Genomic DNA, 22,059 nt, shown 5'->3' with positions numbered 1-22,059 from the left:
TGAATGACATGGTTGTAGATGCTCAACAACTTTCAAACACAAAGTTTCAACTTCATTACATTTGGATGACACCTCTCTAGGTAAGTGTGTCTTTAGCATTATTGTCTGGGATTTTTGACTTTTCTATGTTGTCTAGTTTTTTATGTGTGATTGCCATAATAAGCAGGGATCCAAAAGGAACAAAAGATTTTAGTTCCAATTGATGAAAACACATGACCTCCAAATAAAGGTAACTAATGCAATGCTAAATTGTGTAAGGGTGATCAAGCTTCATGCTTGGGAAGAACATTTTTGGAACCATGTAGAGTATGAAACAAGTGATGTGATCTATTAAGGGTTGTCTAGGGTTTTTCAACATTCTCAACCATTGATGGGCAAAATCATTTTGTCTATTCCATATAAACTCTTCAGAATACTTTATATAATTATTTTTAATATAAACACTTTGAATTAAACTACTACTTCACCTTTATAATAAGCATGCCACATAAACATGAAAGAGAAGTTAAACAAACTTTGTGCATTTAAATTGGTAATTGAGCCTTTTTAATAAGTATAACACAATATATTTTGCATAAATATAACTTAGATAATAAAAAATTATATTTAGAAAATCTAATTTATTGATCTATTTCTTTTCCTTTAAAAAATAATAATCTTAAATATAAATATATCGTCGACATACCTATTCCACATCAAAGTGCTATTGCTAATACACACTAATTCTAATATTTAACACATCAACGATTTGTATGGCGCCTAGCTAATGGCCCCTTGTCCGCCGATAAAGGCACCAACTGCTCGTAATAGACATTCTCGCACACCGTATTCCCTATTAACCCACGTACGATTATATATACACACACTTCTTTGTACGTATATCCAAAGGCTGAGGCTTTCCACAGCTTGCAGGCCTTGCAGCTTTTTCTACCATATGTTTTGCAGCGTAGGTTTATGGGCTTTGATTAAGAAGAATTTATTTGGTTACATTGAATAACAACTGAACTGACCTCTGTTCAAATTGATTCCGTCTTCTCTCTTTTATTAAATAATCAAAGATTCTTGTACCAGGTTATTTTAACTATGGCTGTTTTAGCCCAGTATTGGCATGGCAATCTGGTCTCTTTGCCAACCCTGACAATGTCCTATAAAAGCATGTGTTCGGGATACATTGAGGGGTACCGTAAAAAAATGTACTTCGGAAGCAAACAGGGAAAATGGAGCCATCTGCAAGGCCGCGTTAACATCAAAAGCAAAAAAATGGAATGGAGGGCTGTTAAAGGTGGAGGTGGTTTTGAGGAGGGCATTGACGATGACAATGAAGAAGAAGAAGAAGAAGAAGACGACGACGAAGAGGAAGACGGGGACGAGGAAGATGAGGAAGGAAATTTGAGCTTTTGGCAGAGGAAGGAAACTCAGGAGAAAATGAAAGAATTGGAGGACATGAGAGATTTGATTAAAGAAGTGGAGAAGTGGAAAATTGAAGAGGAAGGGGCTGCAGCTGAAATTAAAGGTGAAACTTCTACGAAAAATCAAGAATCCGAAGAAGAAAGGAAAGCGAGATTTCGTGAAGAGCTTGCCAAGGTTAGTGATTTTTAGAGGTTTGTATTTTCTGAACTTCCAAATTTGATTGGGGCATTTTTTTCTTATTTAATTTCTTCCGCACTTCCGTAATCAATCCTAAAATACATGAATAGGACTTTTGGTTTGATAGAATGTAAGAACTGGAGCGGGTCTGTCTGGATAGCAAGCTTACAATTTGATTGGCATCGTTAGAGTTTCATGGTTCAGAATAATGAGCCTAAGTTTTTTGTGGAGTAAACTCTATAATCATTTTTGTAGTCCGATAGCTTTTCTTGTCTTTCAGATGCATTTTTTTTTCCTAGCAAAAGCTGTTAATTGTCAGTCCTTATTTTTCGTATTTTTCGATTCTTTTTTTGTTTTTGATAGCCCAGAGGTATCTGTGGCTCAGGGACCCGGACCAGGACTTAACGGTCCTGCTTTCGGCTCCATGAAACCACACAGAGCATGCCGCTAATCTCCTGAGGCAGTACGACTCACCTGCCTTCCCTACCCCGTACCACAGGTATATCAGGATTTAACCCCTTTATCTAGCGATCATTAGAACGGTACAACCCTGGGAGCAGGATTGAATCGTTTATTGTTTCTGTAAATTGTTTATTTTTTTATAAGTTGATGAAGGGCCACACCACCCTACCAACTCATAACCAAAAATGCAAGAATACGGAGACAAAGAGAGACAAAATGCTGCCCAAGCAATTTTATTATACTTGAAAATCCTCACAACATTCACAAGATGATATCATAGATATGACTTCTTCAAAAAGAAGTTAACAAATTCTTCAACATAAGAGAACTCCCAAATAAGAATTTCCATAGGAAGAGTCTTCACACCAAGAGCTTCACCAAGAAGAACTTCCCAACTAAGAGCCTTCACCTCCAAAACTTCCACCTAATAACTTCTACTTGAACAGCTACACCTTAAGAGCTTTCACACCTTGAAGCTTGACCTTCCACTTACCACCCAATGCATGATTTATCCACAACCCTCTAGAATTCCTCCTACACAATATCCACAACCTTCTAGGATTCCACCTACACAATATCCACAACCTTCTAGAATTCCACCTACACACCTCGATAAATGGACTGACAACCATTTTTATTTTATTTTTCTATTTACGTCACCTATGCACCTCGAAAACTGAAATTCCCCTTTTTTTCTCTTCTCCTTTTTCTCTTATTTTATTTTTTTATTATTTTTACTTCTATTTTCGTCACTTTCTCTATCCTCCAGAATTTTTTTTTTTTTTTTTTAAAATTATAAATTTTCCCATGCAAGATACTCTTGCATCATAAGTGTAGTCTTCATAGGTACAAGGTAAGGACATTTTTCAATGGATTTGACAAATTTCGAAGAATACGAAGTATATTTATAAGCGCAATTCATATCTAGTTTAAATCTTAAGAAATACTAGTGGGAACGTTACATTCAAGAATATATTCTTACACTTTAGGGCACAAGATAGTGTTGCTTTTATCAATGTCACATGTCTGAAGTGCGAATGTCCTCTAAAGTAAATTCAAGTTAATTATAACTGATCGTCTCCTTGATACAAGCATCTGCGAAAATGGGGAACTTTTCACTGAGTAAGAAGATTTATTTATTGTGTGCCTCAATGGTGGTCTGTATTTTTGGTTTCATCTGGTATTTTTTAAGTACAGGAACCGTTTAGTTATTGTCTTCATTTTGTCTTATGATTAGCCATTTTATAAATGATCTCTTTTTGTTTTCACCACATCAATTTCATTGTCCTTTAATTGAAAATCCAGAAACTTTAGGTATAGGCCATGATTTTACCCGACTCTTGTTTTAATAATGCTTTAAATCTGAGGGTTTGTTGACCGTGATATCTACTTTTGATTAACTTTGGTTTGGTATATGCACCCAGTACCAGTGATGTAGAGGCACAGGGAAGCATAGCATTCTGACACAGTATCGTTTCTTCAACTATGTTTTGTAGCAACACTCACCTATAAAATTCTTCAACCTCCTGAATGAGGCATCAATCATCAGCAAATTCAACATAATAGAGGCATTCTTAATTACACAATCTCATGTCACCAACATAACTTATTGATCACCATTAGGATCCTCAACACACACATAGGATCCAATCCACTATCTCCACCAAAACATCTCAAGGATTCAATCAGCGATTGATTATACCCACACATCATATCATTCCATTATGATACTCTGAAGAACCACAAGCATACTGTTAATCTCTGTCACACGATTAGGCCTCAAAGCCTTTTTGGCCTTGGTGACAATCACCATGTCTTTACCAATTCCCATATGAACTGTAACAATCAATATCCATTAAGCAAATAACAAATGAGCATTACCTTCATGAATCCGTAGCTTCCTTCATCCTCATTACTCCAAAAGCCCTGTATGCTGATTAAAAAAATGAAAAACACCTTGCCTTAGGGACTCTCATTAAGGGTTACATGACAAAACATGCTGATTACATAATAAGAATACATATTTTGAGAAATTCTTCTTCTGAAGTAGCAAATCCTGAACCAAGCAAGGCTCCATCAAGTTGTATTGTGACCCTCAAAAAGGTGTAGCTTCGAGCTGTGTTCTTAAGCTCTGAGTCCCAAACTCTCGACTAACAGTCTTGAATTATTCAACAATGATCCCTAAGAGATGCGACAGATCTCTATCATTGTCTGGTGACTGTGAAAGGGTATAATTCTCGATCATATACTCCGAAGCTCACTGGAGAGCAATCCATATTGATTACAAGATCAAATCCCAAACCTGTCTTCAAAACAAGTCCTCACAAGTCATGCATTCTCCAACTTTGTCAGCATTAGAAAGGAATAAAAACAGAAAGCCGAAAATGCCATAAACACTTTTCATGCAAGACACCATCTCAAAGCGAGAAGATGACTGGTGATGATGTAATTTCCTCCAACCTCTGATGCCGCCAACCTTCAGAAGGGACTGATATCAAGCATTCAAGCCACAATAAGAGGACGGATTCAGTTTACCAAAGAAAGTTTTCTTGCCACTAGTTGAACTTAACTGATTTTACCGTCCTTTAGCATCTCATAATCATGCTTTGGTCCCACATTCTTATGATCATTCTTATGAACATCCTCCTATTACCTTTGTGTATACAGAAATAGTAATCATTAGAGCATCCAGATAATATCCAATACACTCCGTTCTGACAACTAAAACTATACCACCTTGTGTCACCTTAATTTTTCTTTAAAATATATGTGTCATTTATATGAAACTAAGCACAAAGTATGTCATTTAAACATTATGGAACCTTAACCTACACCATTTGAATGCCATCTAGGAAATAATAACCGATTTCGCTACTCAATTGTCAATATGCATATCAGTATGTGAACAAAAATATTTAAATATAAGTTTAGCAGTGAACAACATCATAAAAATCCAAATATGCCCAAAGGCTAGAGGGCTGCCATAAATTTTCATCATTACGTTCAAGTTCAACATATAAAACAAAATATAGAAAAATGAAGCAAACTACTGCTCCTATTTTGCCTCTACCACTATGGCATCAAAATCAGAGTCGTCATCACTATCATCTTCAATAGGAAGTGTAGTGTCATCTAATGGAATCCCAACTAATCCTGGTGGTGTCTCATTCTCATCTATTTGGGCCACATCCTCAGGCTCAACATCCCACCGCAAAGCTGGTGTTTGTCTATACTTTGGAGTAGTATGATTGGTAAGTTGTGTTGAAACTATAGCCTAGAAATCAAAGATAATAACCAACAAATAGAAAGAGAAAAACTGAAACAAAGAACACCAGAAATATCTTGGGAAAACCCCTTGAGAATGAAGGGAAAAACCCAGCCACACAACAAAATATATCTTTATTGATAATAAAAGTTCAAGTGTACAAAGCCTATTGCTTGATGTGATATATATAACAATAGGAGAGACTCTTCACATGATAACCGAAAGGTCTCTTGAGATTCCTATAACTCTTATAATTAATTATGACTCTTCGAATATTCATGTTTCAATGCATGAGAATGACACATGTCATTTACATTTAATATTACAAATTAAAACTTAAGTGTCTTTTTCAGCTGAACGTAATAGTAACAGTAATAATGTTCATATTTTCAGAGATAAAGATCTTTATCGCAGCTACCATCTTCAACACTCCCTCTTAGCCAGAGAGAGATTTTTAGCTGAACAATCACACAAGATTGCAACCATTTAAATGTTAATGATGAAATTTTATCCCAGATTCATGAAAAACTATAACAATCAATCATATCCATGGAATCGCTCAACATGAAACTTTGTAACAATTAATCACATTCATGGAATCTCTCAAAATGAAAAGATTTGCAAGACTCACAGCTAGGCCTTTGTTCACGGACTCTCTAAACGTGAATTGTCATGGAATCTCTCAATATGACATCCAACTCCCATCACAGAATCTCTCAACGTGATGACATCATGGACTCTCTCAACATGATGTTCACTATCACATAGTGAAAGAGTTGTCATAGCTGATCTTACAATCTCATTTATTCACACAAGAATAAAAATAAAAGACTAAGACTTGATTCCATTTAAGTCTCAAATTTTATAAATACCACAAGCAAATGAAGGGAATTCCATAAGCACTCCCTCTTAATAGAAATAGATTTGATCATCATATTCAATTAGATGACGTATCCTCCCTTTAAGGATGAACATCTCCCTCTGAATCATGAGCTTCCTCTGAACGCAGATATAAATCATCTTGTTGCTTCCTACAATAAAGAGATATTATTAAAACCATCATCTATTTATGTATAACTTAGAATACATAATAACTATCGCTAGAAATAATGTATGCAATAGTTACACATAGGCTCTTAGTCGATTAGTATCCAAAGGGAATACTTCCTATTAAATAGTGCATGCAACCTCCTTAAAATTAGAATAAGTAAATACTTAGCTTAAAGAATTGCCATTCCCAAATCAAGCTTTCGGAATTTTGTCCAATAATTCACCTTAGCTCCCAGGACTTATCTTGCAGATCAAGCTAACCAGTGAAAGATCCGTGGTTCGAACTAGAGACCGTTGGCTGAGATCGAGTCCTGCACTAGACTGCTCCCGATCGTCTCATCGCCAAAATAGAGACCCAATTTTCCACTGGTACAAACACTGGCAATTGGCAGTGCATCTGTGTGCATGCATAGCGGAATCTCTCGTTATGATTGAACATGTTTATTCATATCAATACTAGTGCATTCCATCTGTGACTTACGTCATCTGCAAGCCATTAACCATCGAAGTCAAAATCGCAGGCCACCCTTTTTACCTCTTCTCCTCACACGCCTGTGATTGCACATGGATGATTTATCCGCCTCGAGTGCTTACCCCATGGCACCTCTATTGGTAAATGTTCAGCAACCCCTTCCTCCAAATGTTGCAGTTCAATCTTCAAGCGCATCCAGGCATCTCACCTTGCCTGCAAATATGGTTCTTTATTGTTTTTGCTAGTCCAACAAATAAATGGGATCAACCCATAATCCATGGCATCTTGCTTGTCTACATAACACTCGGAGATGTCCGTCCCACGGTCTGAGACCGCCCATTGCAAAATGGCATTTAAAACATATAGATGTCCAACAGTTCAGGCACAAATACTATATCTGGAGCAGACAAATAACGTCTCCAGATTTTTTTGCCAAAATAATTGTTTGTTCCTTTTAAAATGGAATGCCCATTTGTCACAAAGAATCGATGCACACAACTATTCCAAAAACATCCGACAACACAAAAGACAAGCATATTAGAATGAATATGAAAGGAAATGTGAGCGATGTCATTTGAACATAATTACCAATAGCACGGTGAACTCGATACAACGTTACCAAGTACGTTAAAAGTGAAGCCTTGATCGGTTAAAAAATAATAATAATAATTACCATAAAGTCAATGCCAAGGAAGAACAATAAAAATGGTTATAAATAATAGCTCCTACATGCATCGAACATAACCAGAGCGATGTGAAGAAATAACGGCTCCCTACAATTAGCGAGACATGCACAAAAAGAAATGAACGATGAATAGCAATAGGAAAAGCCTAAACACATATAATAAACACCGGACACTATGCCACATCACCACAGGCAACAAAATATATATCGCAGGTGCTTGATTTAGCAGACATCTGAAATCGATAGAGGAGCCTAAAAAGACAAAATATTTAAGAAGCTGAAGTTTGACATCACTAAAATACGAATGATAGAAAATATAAATTTTCCTAAACGAAAGTCTAAAATTGGGTATCATTTACACACATCCGACAGAGACACTTTAGAGAGAAGGCGCAAACCCATTGTCGAGCATGACATAATAGGTAAAAGAAAAGAAAGTATAAAAGGTCTTTGCAGAAGATTACAACACCAAGAACACTAAGGTATTAATAAACGAAAAGAGATTCTACGTCTCTCTTAGACTATGCAGGGAAAAATGTCAACCAAAGATTCAACCATAGGTAGCCAAGAGACATGAACATCTGCAAGTAAAAGAGATAAAGAATCGAACAGAAGATAGAGACCCAAAAAAAAATAGAGTGCAAAAAAGAGCAATAACCTGAGAGAACTCAATCACAGGTATATTATTGAACACAAACAAGCTTCCTTCATTCTTGAAATCATACCTTGCTTTGATACCATGTTGAAACTATAGCCTAGAAATCAAAGATAATAACCAACAAATAGAAAGAGAAAAATTGAAACAAAGAACACCAGAAATATCCTGGGAAAACCCCTTGAGAATGAAGGGAAAAACCAAGCCACACAACAAAATATATCTTTATTGATAATAAAAGTTCAAGTGTACAAAGCCTATCGCTTGATGCGATATATATAACAATAGGAGAGACTCTTCACATGATAACCGAAAGGTCTCTTGAGATTCCTATAACTCTTATAATTAATTATGACTCTTCGAATATTCATGCCTCAATGCATGAGAATGACACATGTCATTCACATTTAATATTACAAATAAAAACTTAAGTGTCTTTTTCAGCTGAACGTAATAGTAACAGTAATAATGTTCATATTTCCAGAGATAAAGATCTCTATCGCAGCTACCATCTTCAACAAGTTGAAGAGCATGATGCATTGCCACTAGCATTTGCGCTCATTTAGAAGTAAGTCTGTTCATCTTGACGGAGTGGATAAATGAATATGTGGACCAATTCCTCTCTGCAGCTGAGGAACTAGCAACCTATGCAAGGAGGTGAGTGGCAAGTGCTTTTTAACTCAGATGTATCTCTCCCATGCCAGGTCCACCATCCAGTAGGATTTTTGTGCATCGGAACTATTGTATCCAACCTCGCTTGTGGCTTACCCAAGTTTGGGCTATGACGGTTGGTGAAGTCAAGGAACTGTGCACGAAGAGTAGAGGCCTCTTGAGCTGAATACATCTTATCAATGGCTCTTGTGAAGCCATCCAATACCTTGGGATCATCACATGGGAAGCCCCTTCCACCCAACTCTGCATACCATTTGGGGTTTAGAGCAAAGGCTGTGATATAAAGTGGGGTATTCATTATTGATGTAGCAGTAGGCAGCAGAAGTCTTCAAACAACAACGAATGGTAGAAGTTCACAATTCCCTCAACACCCAAGATGAAGGGTCTTGGTGCCAAATACCTATCACAGGTCTGGAGTTGGGCTTATAGGAAGGTTATCACAACCCCAAAAGACAAGGTAACCTAATCACTAGGTCTACCAAAGTTCTAAGCACCAAAAACTCAAAATGCACTAATGGATTCCCTTAGCAAAAGAGGGATCAAACCCCAAAAACTGGATACAAAGACCAAGGGTGGCCTACAATCACTGATATGGCCTATTTAGGTCTTACTCAACATGAATCAATCATTTTTTTCATCAAAGACAACTTATGGCATCAAGTTGCTTTGAAAACCAATGAATTGGCTTGTAGACCTTCCTAGAATGAGAATGAGGCATAAGTTTGAATGCTTCCAAACAACATGGTGACTTGACCAGAGATTTGGATACTCTCTTGGGTTTTATAGAACATGCCAAAGTGCCCAAGGTTGGAGAGAAACAAAAGTTGCTGCTCTTGCAACATTAGACTGGATTTCTAGGCCTAATTAGGGCTCCAGTAACACTACAAGTGTACTTTCTACAAAGGAGAAACACAATCCAACTATGGGAACATGTGGGGGCGTGTACGAGAAACAAGAACCCAAGGTTTTAGCCTCTGGTGAGAAACTAGAAAGGACTGTTATAAATGCTGATTGGTGTACTCATGATGATGCACGCCTAGGGTATGGTGGCAAACCTAACTCCTTGCATTTTCTGGAAAACAACTTGCAGAATCTGAAGGTACATGGATACAACTTGCATTCCACTAAAGGGCATCAATTTCCCATGGTGGAATGTGTCAAAATGACCCAGCCCTAGCAAAGTGCTGATTTCTAGGCTGAATCCTGGGCAGCACGCAAGAAAATTCAATAACTTTCAAACTAGAAATGATCAAACCATGAGACTTGGTGCAAAACAAAGTAGGTTAAATTCTCCAACTTCTAGAACCACTGGAACATTCCCTCTTGTCCGTACAGTTCCATACAAGGGTCTAGAACACGTGTTTTGCAAGGAAAAATGCTGGTTTGTATTGATTTCAATGCCAGATTACAATGTGAATTCCTACCATCGGCCTATGAGACTTTGTAGGACTTCTTCAACGGTTACATGGTCAGTTTAAACTGCCTAGCTGTTGGAGGAATATATTTGAATTATTTGATGTAAATATTCTGCAAATTCTTTGAATCAGACTTCTATTTCCTTCCTTGATTTGTTGACAATGGTCTTCTAAGTTCTGAATATTGATGAAGTTTACACTTATAATTCTGATTAGAGAATTATATTCTTCTGCAATAGATCAGTATGTTTTTTGCTTGAGGAAATGGCCTTAAATGTGAAATGTTTGATGAATACTAAATTTCTTTGATGCCAATACAAGAAGGAATAGTCGACTTTGATCTGATATTAAAATAGAATATCTCTGCACTATCAATTGCTGGATAATGATGCTTGGAGGAGCAAACTGAATTATATTTGTGTGTCCTTCAAAACTGCATCAATAACCTCCTTAAATATCGATTCTAAAGGGTATGTCCATTAAAGGGACATGTCCCTTTGTAATGTCCCTGCTAGAGATTATGTTGAATACCTTCAGAGATGCTTGAAGTCTCTCCCTTAATTGCCCTTGTCTCCTAAGTGGATTTGTGACTAGAATAAGGTATTTTTATAACAAAGCCTCTTCTTGTTATTTTATTTGCCTTGTTGTATTAGCGAGATACCAGATTAATGCTTATCTCACTGAGACTGAGACTGCCCGCACAATGATCTTGTATATTTTATATAGGAATTGCTTATCTGCCCTTAATCTGTTACCAAATTCTGTTTCCTTATTTGCGTATTCACTAGGAATGTCTTCTGTAGTTCAAGAAGTTGGATCTATAGTTTTGGTCTTCTTGATATCCGTCAATGTTTGGCCAGTATTATATGGATGCCACAGTCTGTAGTCTTTGTTTATTTCCTTTGTGGATTGTCTAAGATGAAACTGGCCATTCAACCTTCCTGCTGCAGTGATTGATAGATTGTTCCCTTGACTACGGCTATTACTTTTTCTCCTGTGCACGTGTGGTATTTGGAATAGCTGAACTAGAGGCCGTTGTTTACTTCTTTCCTATGTGCAGTGCTGAATCAGACGTTGTCTCAACTGTCATTCCTCTTGCTCTGAATTGTATCCAAACTGGAAGTATCCTTGTATGAAATATTCTTATGATTTTCTTCCCTATTCCCCCTCCCATTGAATATTGTTTCCTTATTTATACTTTTATTATCGAATGGTCATAGTGTTTGGTGTCCAGAAGACGTTTGGTTCTTTACTAGAGGTCACGTCTTTTCAAGGTTGATTGATTTCAATCATGTCTCTTTATTATTATTTGCATTCTCAACTAATTCCAGTGTTCTATTTGATCATTATTGGATATAGACATAATACAATAAAAATAATAATACAGCGCTTCAAGTCTTAATGGCTTATGTGACCACTCCAACTTATCATATCAAACCGCTGATAATTATTATCTTGCCACGGGTCTCCTATTTCTACTTGAAGATGGTATTCATATCCATGTCCACCGTAAAGGAGAAGCAATAGTGACTGCTGTCCACTATTTGGGTGACTTCGGCTGAGAAGGTATTTTCCTTGTGCACCCACTCGATGGTAGAATCAGGCTGTTATAATCATTTTCTAGTGAAGGTATCAAGCTCAGGCGTTGGGGCTATTGAGAGGTGGGTTTCACAGAACTGCCATTGACTATTGTCCAGCCTCATCAACAATATTACATATTTATTAATGTTCATATATTACCAAGATATCGTTTCTTACCATGTTGATATAATATTATCACGAGAATCTATTTGCTATGCTATAGAGGTCTTCTCGAATAGTCGTGTGTAATCCCTTGGTTTATATAATCGTATGAGGTTATTTCTATGCTTGTGATATGTGACGTTACTAGGGATAATATTATTTAATTAATTATTTATAATAATATTTATTTATCTATTCAACTTGTCATTTATCGTTTGTAATGATTATTGTTATTTATTTATTGCTTAGCTTGATTGGCATTATTTAATATTTTGATTTAATTTGTTGTTTCATATTATAATTTATATTATTATCACTTATTTAAAAAATATTTTTCTTATAAAAAGGGGACATTACAGTGTTGACTACTCATTCAAATGCAATTATAATTATAAATTATATTTATTAATTAATTTATTTCGTATTAACTTTATTACTATTATTAAAATTGATCTTGGGAATGGGTACATTACAGTCTGCCCTTCCCAAAATTGCTTGTCCTCAAGCAATTCAATATTCTCCACTTAAGATTTGATTGACCATCCTACAACAACAATTTAATTTGAGATCAGAACCGTCAAATTTAAAATATAATATTAAACGTAAAATTTTATAAATGATCCAAAGGGTAGAACTTATCTTGATATATTATAGTACTTCTATGCTTCTTGTTATGCATTGTCTCCTCCCATGACGAGTCCTAGTGAATACACCCTGTAACTCCTCGGGGTGACCTTATCTTGTCCAAGACCTTATGGATACCCTTTAAGGTCTCATTTATCTCTTGAATCCATAGGAGAGACTTTATTTCTTCCTTGGCCTCTATGAACACACCCTTCAGGATTATCCATCTTATAATCCTTGGGAGAGATTTATCTCACCCTAAGGCCCCTATAATATTTTCTCTGTAGTGGGGTGCCTTAGCGGTTCTCCCATAATCATAGTGTAGTAGGGTGCCCTGCTAGTAGTTCTCCCTTCACTATCACTATGATAGGGTGCCCTCAGCAGTTCTCCCTCAACTATTCTTGCAATAGGGTGCTCTAGCGATTCTCCCTTGATTACAGAGTAATAGGGTGTCTTGACCATGGTTCTCCCTACATACCGCTGCAATAGGGTGCCTTAGCTATTCTCCCTTAATTAATTCTGCAATAGGGTGCTCTAGCAGTTCTCCGTTAATTACAGAGCAATAGGGTGTCTTGACCACGGTTCTCCCTACATACCACTGCAATAGGGTGCCCTAGCTATTCTCCCTTATTGCCCTCTTAGGAAGGTGCTAACAATAGGGTGTCATTAGTAGTTCTCCCTTAATTGCCACTCTTTCCTTTTATTTAATTTAAATACTAAAGTTTTATTAATAATCATAAAATTATGTACATATATGTATTGTTTGATATTTACACTTCCTAAAAATTTGAACCTCCTCGAAGCTTCAATGATTCTCTAGTCCCTCATCCTCTTTTGATCACTGTTCACACTCTTGTTCTGAAGCCTCCTCATTATTTATTTCGTGTGTTGCTTCTATTTGATGGAGTTGACTTTTCTTGTCACCCTTATGTCCAAGTTCTCAAGGACCTCTGCATCTAAAACATATGCCTTTCTTCAATTTATCCTCTTTTTGCTTTTGGGCCTCCTTACTCTGGCATTGGTGTCCTTTGCTCCATTTCTCTTTGCAAAAATAACATTCTTTCTCTTTTTGGTCTTTGCGCGAGTCTTCATTTTTATGCTTCGTCTTAGTCAAGAAATTCTTAGATCTTTCTTTTGATGAATTGGATTCCACTTTTCTAGCCTTCTGAATGGCTTCTTCCATTGTTTGAGTTTCTAATGGGTTAACTATATTTTTGACAGAATCCTTAAGGCTTTCAACAAATAAGTATGTAAGCCTCTTTTGAGATAAATCTGGGACCATGACTGCAAGTTTTTGGAATTCATTAGAGAATTCTTCCATTGTTCCGTACTGCTTTAAATGGGTCAGTTCTTTGAAGTACCATTTAGGTTCAACTTGGCTGAATTGTTTGATCAGTTTTTGGGAGAATTCCTCATATGAGTTTATGTTTTGATGCATTAAGGAGAGAAGCCCATTGTGCCACCATTCATGTGCCGTGCCTTCTAAGTGGAGTATAGCAAATTGGAGTGCGTCTTCCTCCGTCATTGGGCTAAGAGTAAAAAATGTGTTTAATTTTTGAAGCCAAGCATGGGCTGTCATTTTTCTTGACCCATCAAAGTTGGGCAATATCACTTTGTTTACATTGTGTTTCAGATCTTTATTAACATGTCTTCTTGTTCTTTTAGGAACTTCATGTTTTTGGCCCTCACAAAACTCTGCAAAAGTTATGAGTTCCCTAATTTCGGGTTCAAGGTTTGCATAGGCTCTCGCATTCTCCACTGTGCTATTGATAGGTTGGTTTATTCCCTCCTCTTCCCTTTGAGTTTCTTCTCTAGGTAAGAAGGGAGGTCTCAGAATTCTAGATGATGATGATTCGTTAACATCTGGTTCATTTGAACTCATATCTTTCCCTTGGGAAGAGTTATTCCTTAGATTATTAATGGAGTTCCCCATGTTCTGTAATGCTTGTAGGAGGGCTTGATTTGATTTCTCCATTTGATTCAATATAGTTTGGTTGGTCTGGTTGGTTTGCTCCATATATGTTCTCACTTCATTTGCTAAGTCGTTCATTGTAGTTTTATTTGTCCTTCTCTCGTAAGTTTCCATAAGCCTTCACTTATAGGATGGCAAGATCGATGCTCTGATACTATTGTAATGTCCCTGCTAGAGATTATGTTGAATGCCTTTAGAGATGCTTGAAGTCTCTTCCTTAATTGCCCTTGTCCCCTGAGTGGATATGTGACTGGAATAAGGTATTTTTATAACAAAGCCTCTTCTTGTTATTTTATTTGCCTTGTTGTATTAGTGAGATACCAGATTAATGCTTATCGCATTGAGATTGAGACTACCCGCACAATGATCTTGTATAGTTTATATAGGAATTGCTTATCTGCCCTTAATTTGTTACCAAATTCCGTTTCCTTATTTGCGTATTCACTAGAAATGTCTTCTGTAGTTCAAGAAGTTGGATCTATAGTTTTGGTCTTCTTGATATCCGTCAATGTTTGGCCAGTATTAGATGGATGCCACAATTTGTAGTCTTTGTTTATTTCCTTTGTGGATTGTCTAAGATGAAATTGGCCATTCAACCTTCCTGTTGCAGTGATTGATAGATTGTTCCCTTGACTATGGCTATTACTTTTTCTCTTGTGTACGTGTGGTATTTGGAATAGCTGAACTAGAGGCCGTTGTTTACTTCTTTCCTATGTGCAGTGCTGAATTAGACGTTGTCTCAATTGTCATTCCTCTTGCTCTGAATTGTATCCAAACTGGAAGAATCCTCGTATGAAATATTCTTATGATTTTCTTCCTTGTCCCCCTCCCATTGAATATTGTTTCCTTATTTATACTTCTATTATCGAATGGTCATAGTGTTTGGTGTCTAGAAGACATTTGTTTCATTACTAGAGGTCATGTCTTTTCAAGGTTGATTGATTTCAATCACGTCTCTTTATTATTATTTGCATTCTCAACTAATTCCAGTGTTCTATTTGATCATTATTGGATATAGACATAATACAATAATAATAATAATATAGTGCTTCAAGTCTTAATGGCTTATGTGACCACTCCAACTTATCATATCAAACCGTTGATAATTATTATCTTGCCACGGGTCTCCTATTTCTACTTGAAGATGGTATTCATATCCATGTCCATCGTAAAGGAGAAGCAATAGTGATTGCTGTCCACTATTTGGGTGACTTCGGCTGAGAAGGTATTTTCCTTGTGCACCTGCTCGATGGTAGAATCAGGCTATTATAATCATTTTCTAGTGAAGGTATCAAGCTCAAGCGTTGGCGCTATTGAGAGGTGGGTTTCACAGAACTGCCATTGACTATTGTCCAACCTCGTCAACAATATTACATATTTATTAATGTTCATATGTTACAAAGATATCGTTTCTTACCATGTTGATATAATATTATCACGAGAATCTATTTGCTATGCTATAGATTTCTTCCCGAATTGTCGTGTGTAATCCCTTGGTTTATATAATCGTATGAGGTTATTTCTATGCTTTTGATATCTGATGGTACTAGGGATAATATTATTTAATTAATTATTTATAATAATATTTATTAATCTATTCAACTTGTTATTTATCATTTGTAATGATTATTGTTATTTATTTATTGCTTAGCTTGATTGGCATTATTTAATATTTTGATTTAATTTGTTGTTTCATATTATAATTTATATTATTATCACTTATTTAAAAAATATTGTTCTTTTAAAAAAAGGACATTACATTTTTGACTACTCATTCAAATGCAATCATAATTATAAATTATATTTATTAATTTATTTATTTCGTATTAACTTTATTATTATTAAAATTGATCTTGGGAATGGGTACATTACATCCTTCCAAGTTAACAATTATAACCCTATCTAAAATTGGCGATTAGGAGTAGAGTCATAACTTTTGCTAACTAACACAATGTGTTAGATTAGTTAATAATTACCAAACAATTCCTAGAAATCGCTAGCTCTCTAGAAGAGTATATAACACTTGTGATATATATATTTAAGGTAAGCAGGTCTAGTGCGGTCTGCACTTTCAGACTTGTATATTATGAGGTTAAATACTTAACACTCCCTCTTAACTTGATGATCATACAGAGAGATATCGTATCTAGCAACATCAATACAGATGAATAAGCAAGAATTAATACTCTATATCTGTCTAAATCTTCTTAGTATGTGATATTGTAGAACACATGATACAATATCATATTACTAAATCTGTGATATAACAAATCACTGCTACTAGTGATAAATTACAGGATAAACCTGAAGAGTATTTTACTTTCTTCATTTAACCAAGTTGTGACTCATAGAACCTGGTATTTCTATATCACAACATGATCCTGAGTTTAAGATCTACCAGAATACAGGATAAACTTGGAGAATACTAAATTACTTCCTTTATCCAAATTGTGACTCATAGACATTATTTTGTCTACATCATAATACAATCTTAAACTCATCTAGATCTAACAGTAGAACTCTATTGTTTAGCACACTATCTAAGAGATCGTCACCTCTTATAATGTCACTTATACAAGTGTTCATTATCTCAGAGATCGTCACTTCTTAAATAATGAATACAAATGGTGGAGCCCATAATAATCAATAGCCTGACAAAATAAGATCATTTTATTAAAATTTAAAGATTACAGATGGATTACAACTCAACCATACCAAGTTTCCTCTAGAAGTGTGTAATGTCCCCTTTTTAGCATTCATAGCATGATGTTGTCGTTAGCCTATTTCCCCATGGTCCCGTAGGCTAACCAGGACATTAAAGGGGCTTAGAGGCCATTTGGTCTAGATAGTTTCAGTTGCAGGTTTTTCTAAGGGGTTTTGAGGCAACTTTGGGCATACTTACTATTTATAGTAAGTCATCTTGGACATGGGCGAACATCTAGTGGCAACGGTATGTCGATGGTAATTGTTTAAAATCGACAAGAAGACTTGTTTATCATTGATAAGACTTGTTATGCATTGATAAAGCTATTTTATAAAGTTAAATTTAAATATTTAACTTTATTGATGCATAGACTACAGTTTGTGGGGAATATTTAAATTAAAAGAGTCCCCTTTATTTTATAACACATTGGAGACATAAGTTACATAAAGGGAGTTATGTTTTATCCCACATTGAGAAAACGAAGGATGAAGCTTTTGTGAGAACACTATAAAAGAAATGGAAGAGCTTCTTTTATGCATGCTTGGAAATATCAAAGAAATTGGGCAATTTTCTGGAGATTATGTCTCAATAGTTTGATGGACGAATTCCCTTCAAGTTGGAAATCTTGACGCCATTGAAAGATATGGTTTTGAGATTCAACATGGTAGCAATCTGAAAAAGTAAATACGAAAAAGCAGAACCGAAAAAGCAGTCTGAAAAAGCAGTCTGTAAAAGCAAATCCGAAAAAGCAGTTCGAAAAAGCAAATCGGAAAAGCAAAGCAGAAGGGCAACATTGAAGGAAATTATTACAGCCCTCTACAACCAGGTTCTTTTGTTAGTATTGCTTTTTTAGGTGTTATAAGTTTCAGCTGTAAGTTTGCATGTATACCAGCATTATCATTTTGTAATCCATGTAAATGCCAAAAGTCTTGGCCATATTTCATGAGCATTGTATTAGAAAATTCATTGCAATTAAGAAGATAATAGTTGCTGGTGTCATTTAAGCAATTTAATATCATTATTTATCAGCTAGTTAGTTTGCATACCAACTGTTTGTAAAAATGCCAGTTGGCTGTAGGTGTTCATTTCTCATGCTTAGATCATATATATGCACTGAATATTGTCAAAATTAGTAGCACACTCATGTTAGGTCATTGTGTAGTCCATTTGGAGTCTTCTAGCACAAGATTCTCATTGATGCAAATTGAAGAAATAGTCATTTAAAGCCAGCTGAAATACTATATCAGTCATACGTCCCTTGCATGTGAATTGTTTGATGAAATTCCTTGAGCTTTCATCAGCATTTTTGAGAGCAGATTTGAGGAGGGTCATTACAGTGGTATCAGAGCTTGTTTATCCTGCCATCCTAGTGGGTACAAACACAATGAACAGGTGGTGATATGACAGATTGGAGTGTTCAACCTTTAACTCATCACTATAATTTAAGAAGAACCAGGGCTTGTCTAAACATAGGACAAGAGGAACAGGGAAATCTAGAGGATCACATTGATACAGGTGAACAGGTTATTGGCAATATGGGAGACAGGAATGCTCGGGATCCTGGAGAGGAAAGATTCTTACAGTTATTAGAGACCTTGGCACAGGGACAGCGATTAGCAGAACAAAGGGCACAAGAACAAAATCAGAGAATGGAGCTTATGATGCAGATGATGGCTCGTCAAATGGGGTTGAACGCTAACATAGGTGGAGGAAATAATTAGAATGGTAACAATCAGAATGGGAATAATCAAGATGAGACACATAATGGAGGTGAACAAGTTGGGAACAATTTCGGTCATGCACCCCAGCAAGCTAGGACAGTGAGTTCAAGGCCCATGATTCCCACATTTCCTCCTAGAGCTCCAGAGCAGCCCATACCAGAGCCCCAGATCACTGATATACAGTACCAGTTGAGGAGAGATTGGGAAGCCGGAGGTCCAGATTTTACTGCTGCAATTACCTTTAGGGAGTATATGGATGTGCGGATGAAACATATGCCACGTGGACATGACAGGAACCAGAGCTATGAGCTACGGAAGAAAGTAAGGAAACTTCAGTTACCATATTATGATGGCTCGGAGAAGTCTACAGCAAGAGCTTGGGTTCAAAAGCTTGACACATACTTTCAATTAAACCCTATGCCTGAGGAAGAAGCTATTAAGTATGCAGCAATTCATCTGGATGGGTTAGCACACGAGTGGTGGCATCATGTTATGGTCACTATGGGTCATGCACACATTACCTCATATGTGGAGTTTACGGAGAGACTGATTGAACGTTTTGATAGGAAGGATCCCGAACTCCATTTCAAGGAGTTAGCTCAGCTTAAACAATGGGGATCATTGGAAACATACATTTCAAAATTTTAGAAACTTGCAGTGTTAGTAACATATTTATCTGAACGGAGGATACTGCTTTTATTTATGGATGGGTTAGCTGATCCATTGAGAGGGTGGATTAAAGCTCTCAACCCTCCCACTTTGCAGGAGGCCATTAAGAAAGCTCATGACATGGTTTCCTCTTCAGCTTCTAAAAATAAATTCCAGGCAAAGAGTTTCCCTTCGAGGAAAGATAAGGATAGTAAACCTTTTCATAGAGAGGCTCAGCCACCTAAGGAGGAAAGCAAGAGGTTGGACAATGAGACACTTAATGATCTTAGGAAGAAGAAGCTTTGTTTTCATTGTAGGGAGCCTTGGGATTTGTCACATAAGTGTCCATTGAAAGCAAAAGCTAAACAAATGGAGTACTTTTCAGCCGAAGAGTCAGTGGATGGAGATTCAGAGCAGTCATCAGAATCAGATGGAGATGATAATTCTTCACATGAGGAAGCACACAGTGATAGCACGATAGCTCAGTTGTCCAGTATACAGGAGGCCGTCACTTTCAGAGTTAGGGGAACTTTGGATGGACAAAGATTTGTGACACTCATTGATACAGGGGCAACACATAACTTCATTGATGAAAAGTTTGTGTCACGCAGAGGGCTACATACAGAAGAGCATAAGGGATTTAAGGTGATGGTTGCCGATAGCTTCAAAATCGATTGTACCAAGAAAATCTCCAACTTGCAGCTTCGTTTGGGAGATTATGACATGGTGGGAGATTTCTTTGTTGTCAACATTGGTGATCAGGATATGGTGCTTGGGATGAATTGGATGAAATCTTTGGAAGAGTTTACATTTAACCTCCAGAAAATGGAAATGAAGTTTGAGGCAAATGGTAAGAAGATAGTGCTCAGAGGTCTGTCAGATGGGAGGCTTCGAGTGGTGTCACTCAAGCGGATGCAGAGTTTTTTCAGACATGACCAGGTGCAGTGGATAGCAGAGTTCAGAGTAATGCTTGAGGTGACAGAGCAACATAAACAGGAGTATCCACTTGATGTACAAAAAATAATAACCAAACGTACTAAGGTGTTTGATGAGATACCTCCAGGGAGACCCCCGGATAGGGGAATCGAGCATGTTATTGAGTTAGAGGAAGGGGCTAAGCCAGTCATCATCACACCCTACCACCATCCAAAGAGATATAAGGATGAAATAGAAAAGACAATCAAGGAGTTGATTGACATGGGGCACATACGGCCAAGCAAGAGTCCTTTCGCTTCTTCAGTAGTATTGGTAAAGAAGGATGGTACAATGAGGATGTGCATTGATTATAGGGAGCTAAACAAGAAGACAATAAAAAACCGATACTCTATTCCGCGCATCGATGAGCTTATTGATGAATTGCACAGTGCATGCTACTTCTCTAAGATTGATTTGAGATCCGGCTACCACCAGATACGGGTTAGAGAGGTGGATGTGGAGAAGACAGCTTTTAGATGCCACTACGGACATTTTGAGTTCTTAGTCATGCCCTTTGGGTTGACTAATGCCCCCGCCACTTTCCAGTCCTGTATGAATAGAGTATTCAGAGATCAGTTGAGGAAGTTTGTGTTGATCTTTTTTGATGATATACTGATATACAGCCGTACTTGGGAGGAACATTTGAAGCATATTGATGCAGTGCTCAGCATTCTAGAGAGGGAGTCATTATATGCCAAGATGAGTAAATGCGAGTTCGGGATGACAAAGTTGCTTTATCTAGGGCATATTATTAGTGCAGGAAGTGTTCGGGTTGACCCAGACAAGATCAAGGCCATTCTGGATTGGCCATCGCCGAGGAACACTTCACAACTCAAGGGATTTCTTGGGCTTTGCGGGTTCTACCGCAGATTTGTGAAGGGATTTTCACAGATAGCAGCACCACTTACAGATTTGACACCGAGAGACAGTTTCAAGTGGTCAGAGAGGGCTCAGGATTGTTTTGACAGGTTCAAGGAGCTGATGAGTACATGTCCTGTTTTAGCCATTCCAGATTTCACCAGACCTTTTGAGCTACAGTGTGATACCTCAGGAGAGGGCGTAGGAGCTGTCCTCATGCAGGACAAACATCCCATCGCATATGAGAGCAGGAAATTACGAGGTGTTGAGAGAACCTACAGCATCTATGACAAAGAAATGCTAGCAATCATGCACGCGCTAGCTAAGTTCAGGCAATACTTAGCAGGGAGCCGATTCACAGTAAAAACAGATCATAACAGCTTGAAACATTTCCTTAGACAGAAGGATCTTAATGACAGGCAACAAAAATGGGTGAGTAAGTTACAGGCTTATGATTTTGACATAGTCTATGTCAAAGGGAAGAAAAATATTGTTGTAGATGCTTTATCCAGAAGGCCTCATTTGCTTGCTGTTGGGATAGTCATGGATGA

The 22,059-nt window shown here is 37.0% G+C and overlaps 1 protein-coding gene across 2 annotated transcripts in view; it reads left to right on the top strand.

Moving 5' to 3' along the window:
- The first annotated feature begins 751 nt into the window (after positions 1-751).
- The window catches only part of LOC149547890 (Tetratricopeptide repeat (TPR)-like superfamily protein), a 60,039-nt gene continuing 38,731 nt past the window's right edge, over positions 752-22,059 (top strand). For both annotated transcript variants that reach the window (XM_089791940.1, XM_089791939.1), the window contains exons 1-2: positions 752-946; positions 1,072-1,584. In XM_089791940.1, the coding sequence (XP_089648066.1) occupies positions 767-946; positions 1,072-1,584 (693 nt within the window). In that variant the 5' untranslated portion in view covers positions 752-766. The remainder of the gene's footprint in view (positions 947-1,071; positions 1,585-22,059) is intronic.

The sequence above is a fragment of the Cupressus sempervirens genome, chromosome 7 (genome assembly GCF_028749045.1).
Source record: "Cupressus sempervirens isolate cs-2001-9-10 chromosome 7, ASM2874904v1, whole genome shotgun sequence".
Classification (NCBI taxonomy): domain Eukaryota; kingdom Viridiplantae; phylum Streptophyta; class Pinopsida; order Cupressales; family Cupressaceae; genus Cupressus; species Cupressus sempervirens.
Note: the sequence above shows the minus strand (reverse complement) of the source record. Positions and strands in the feature narration are given on the sequence as shown.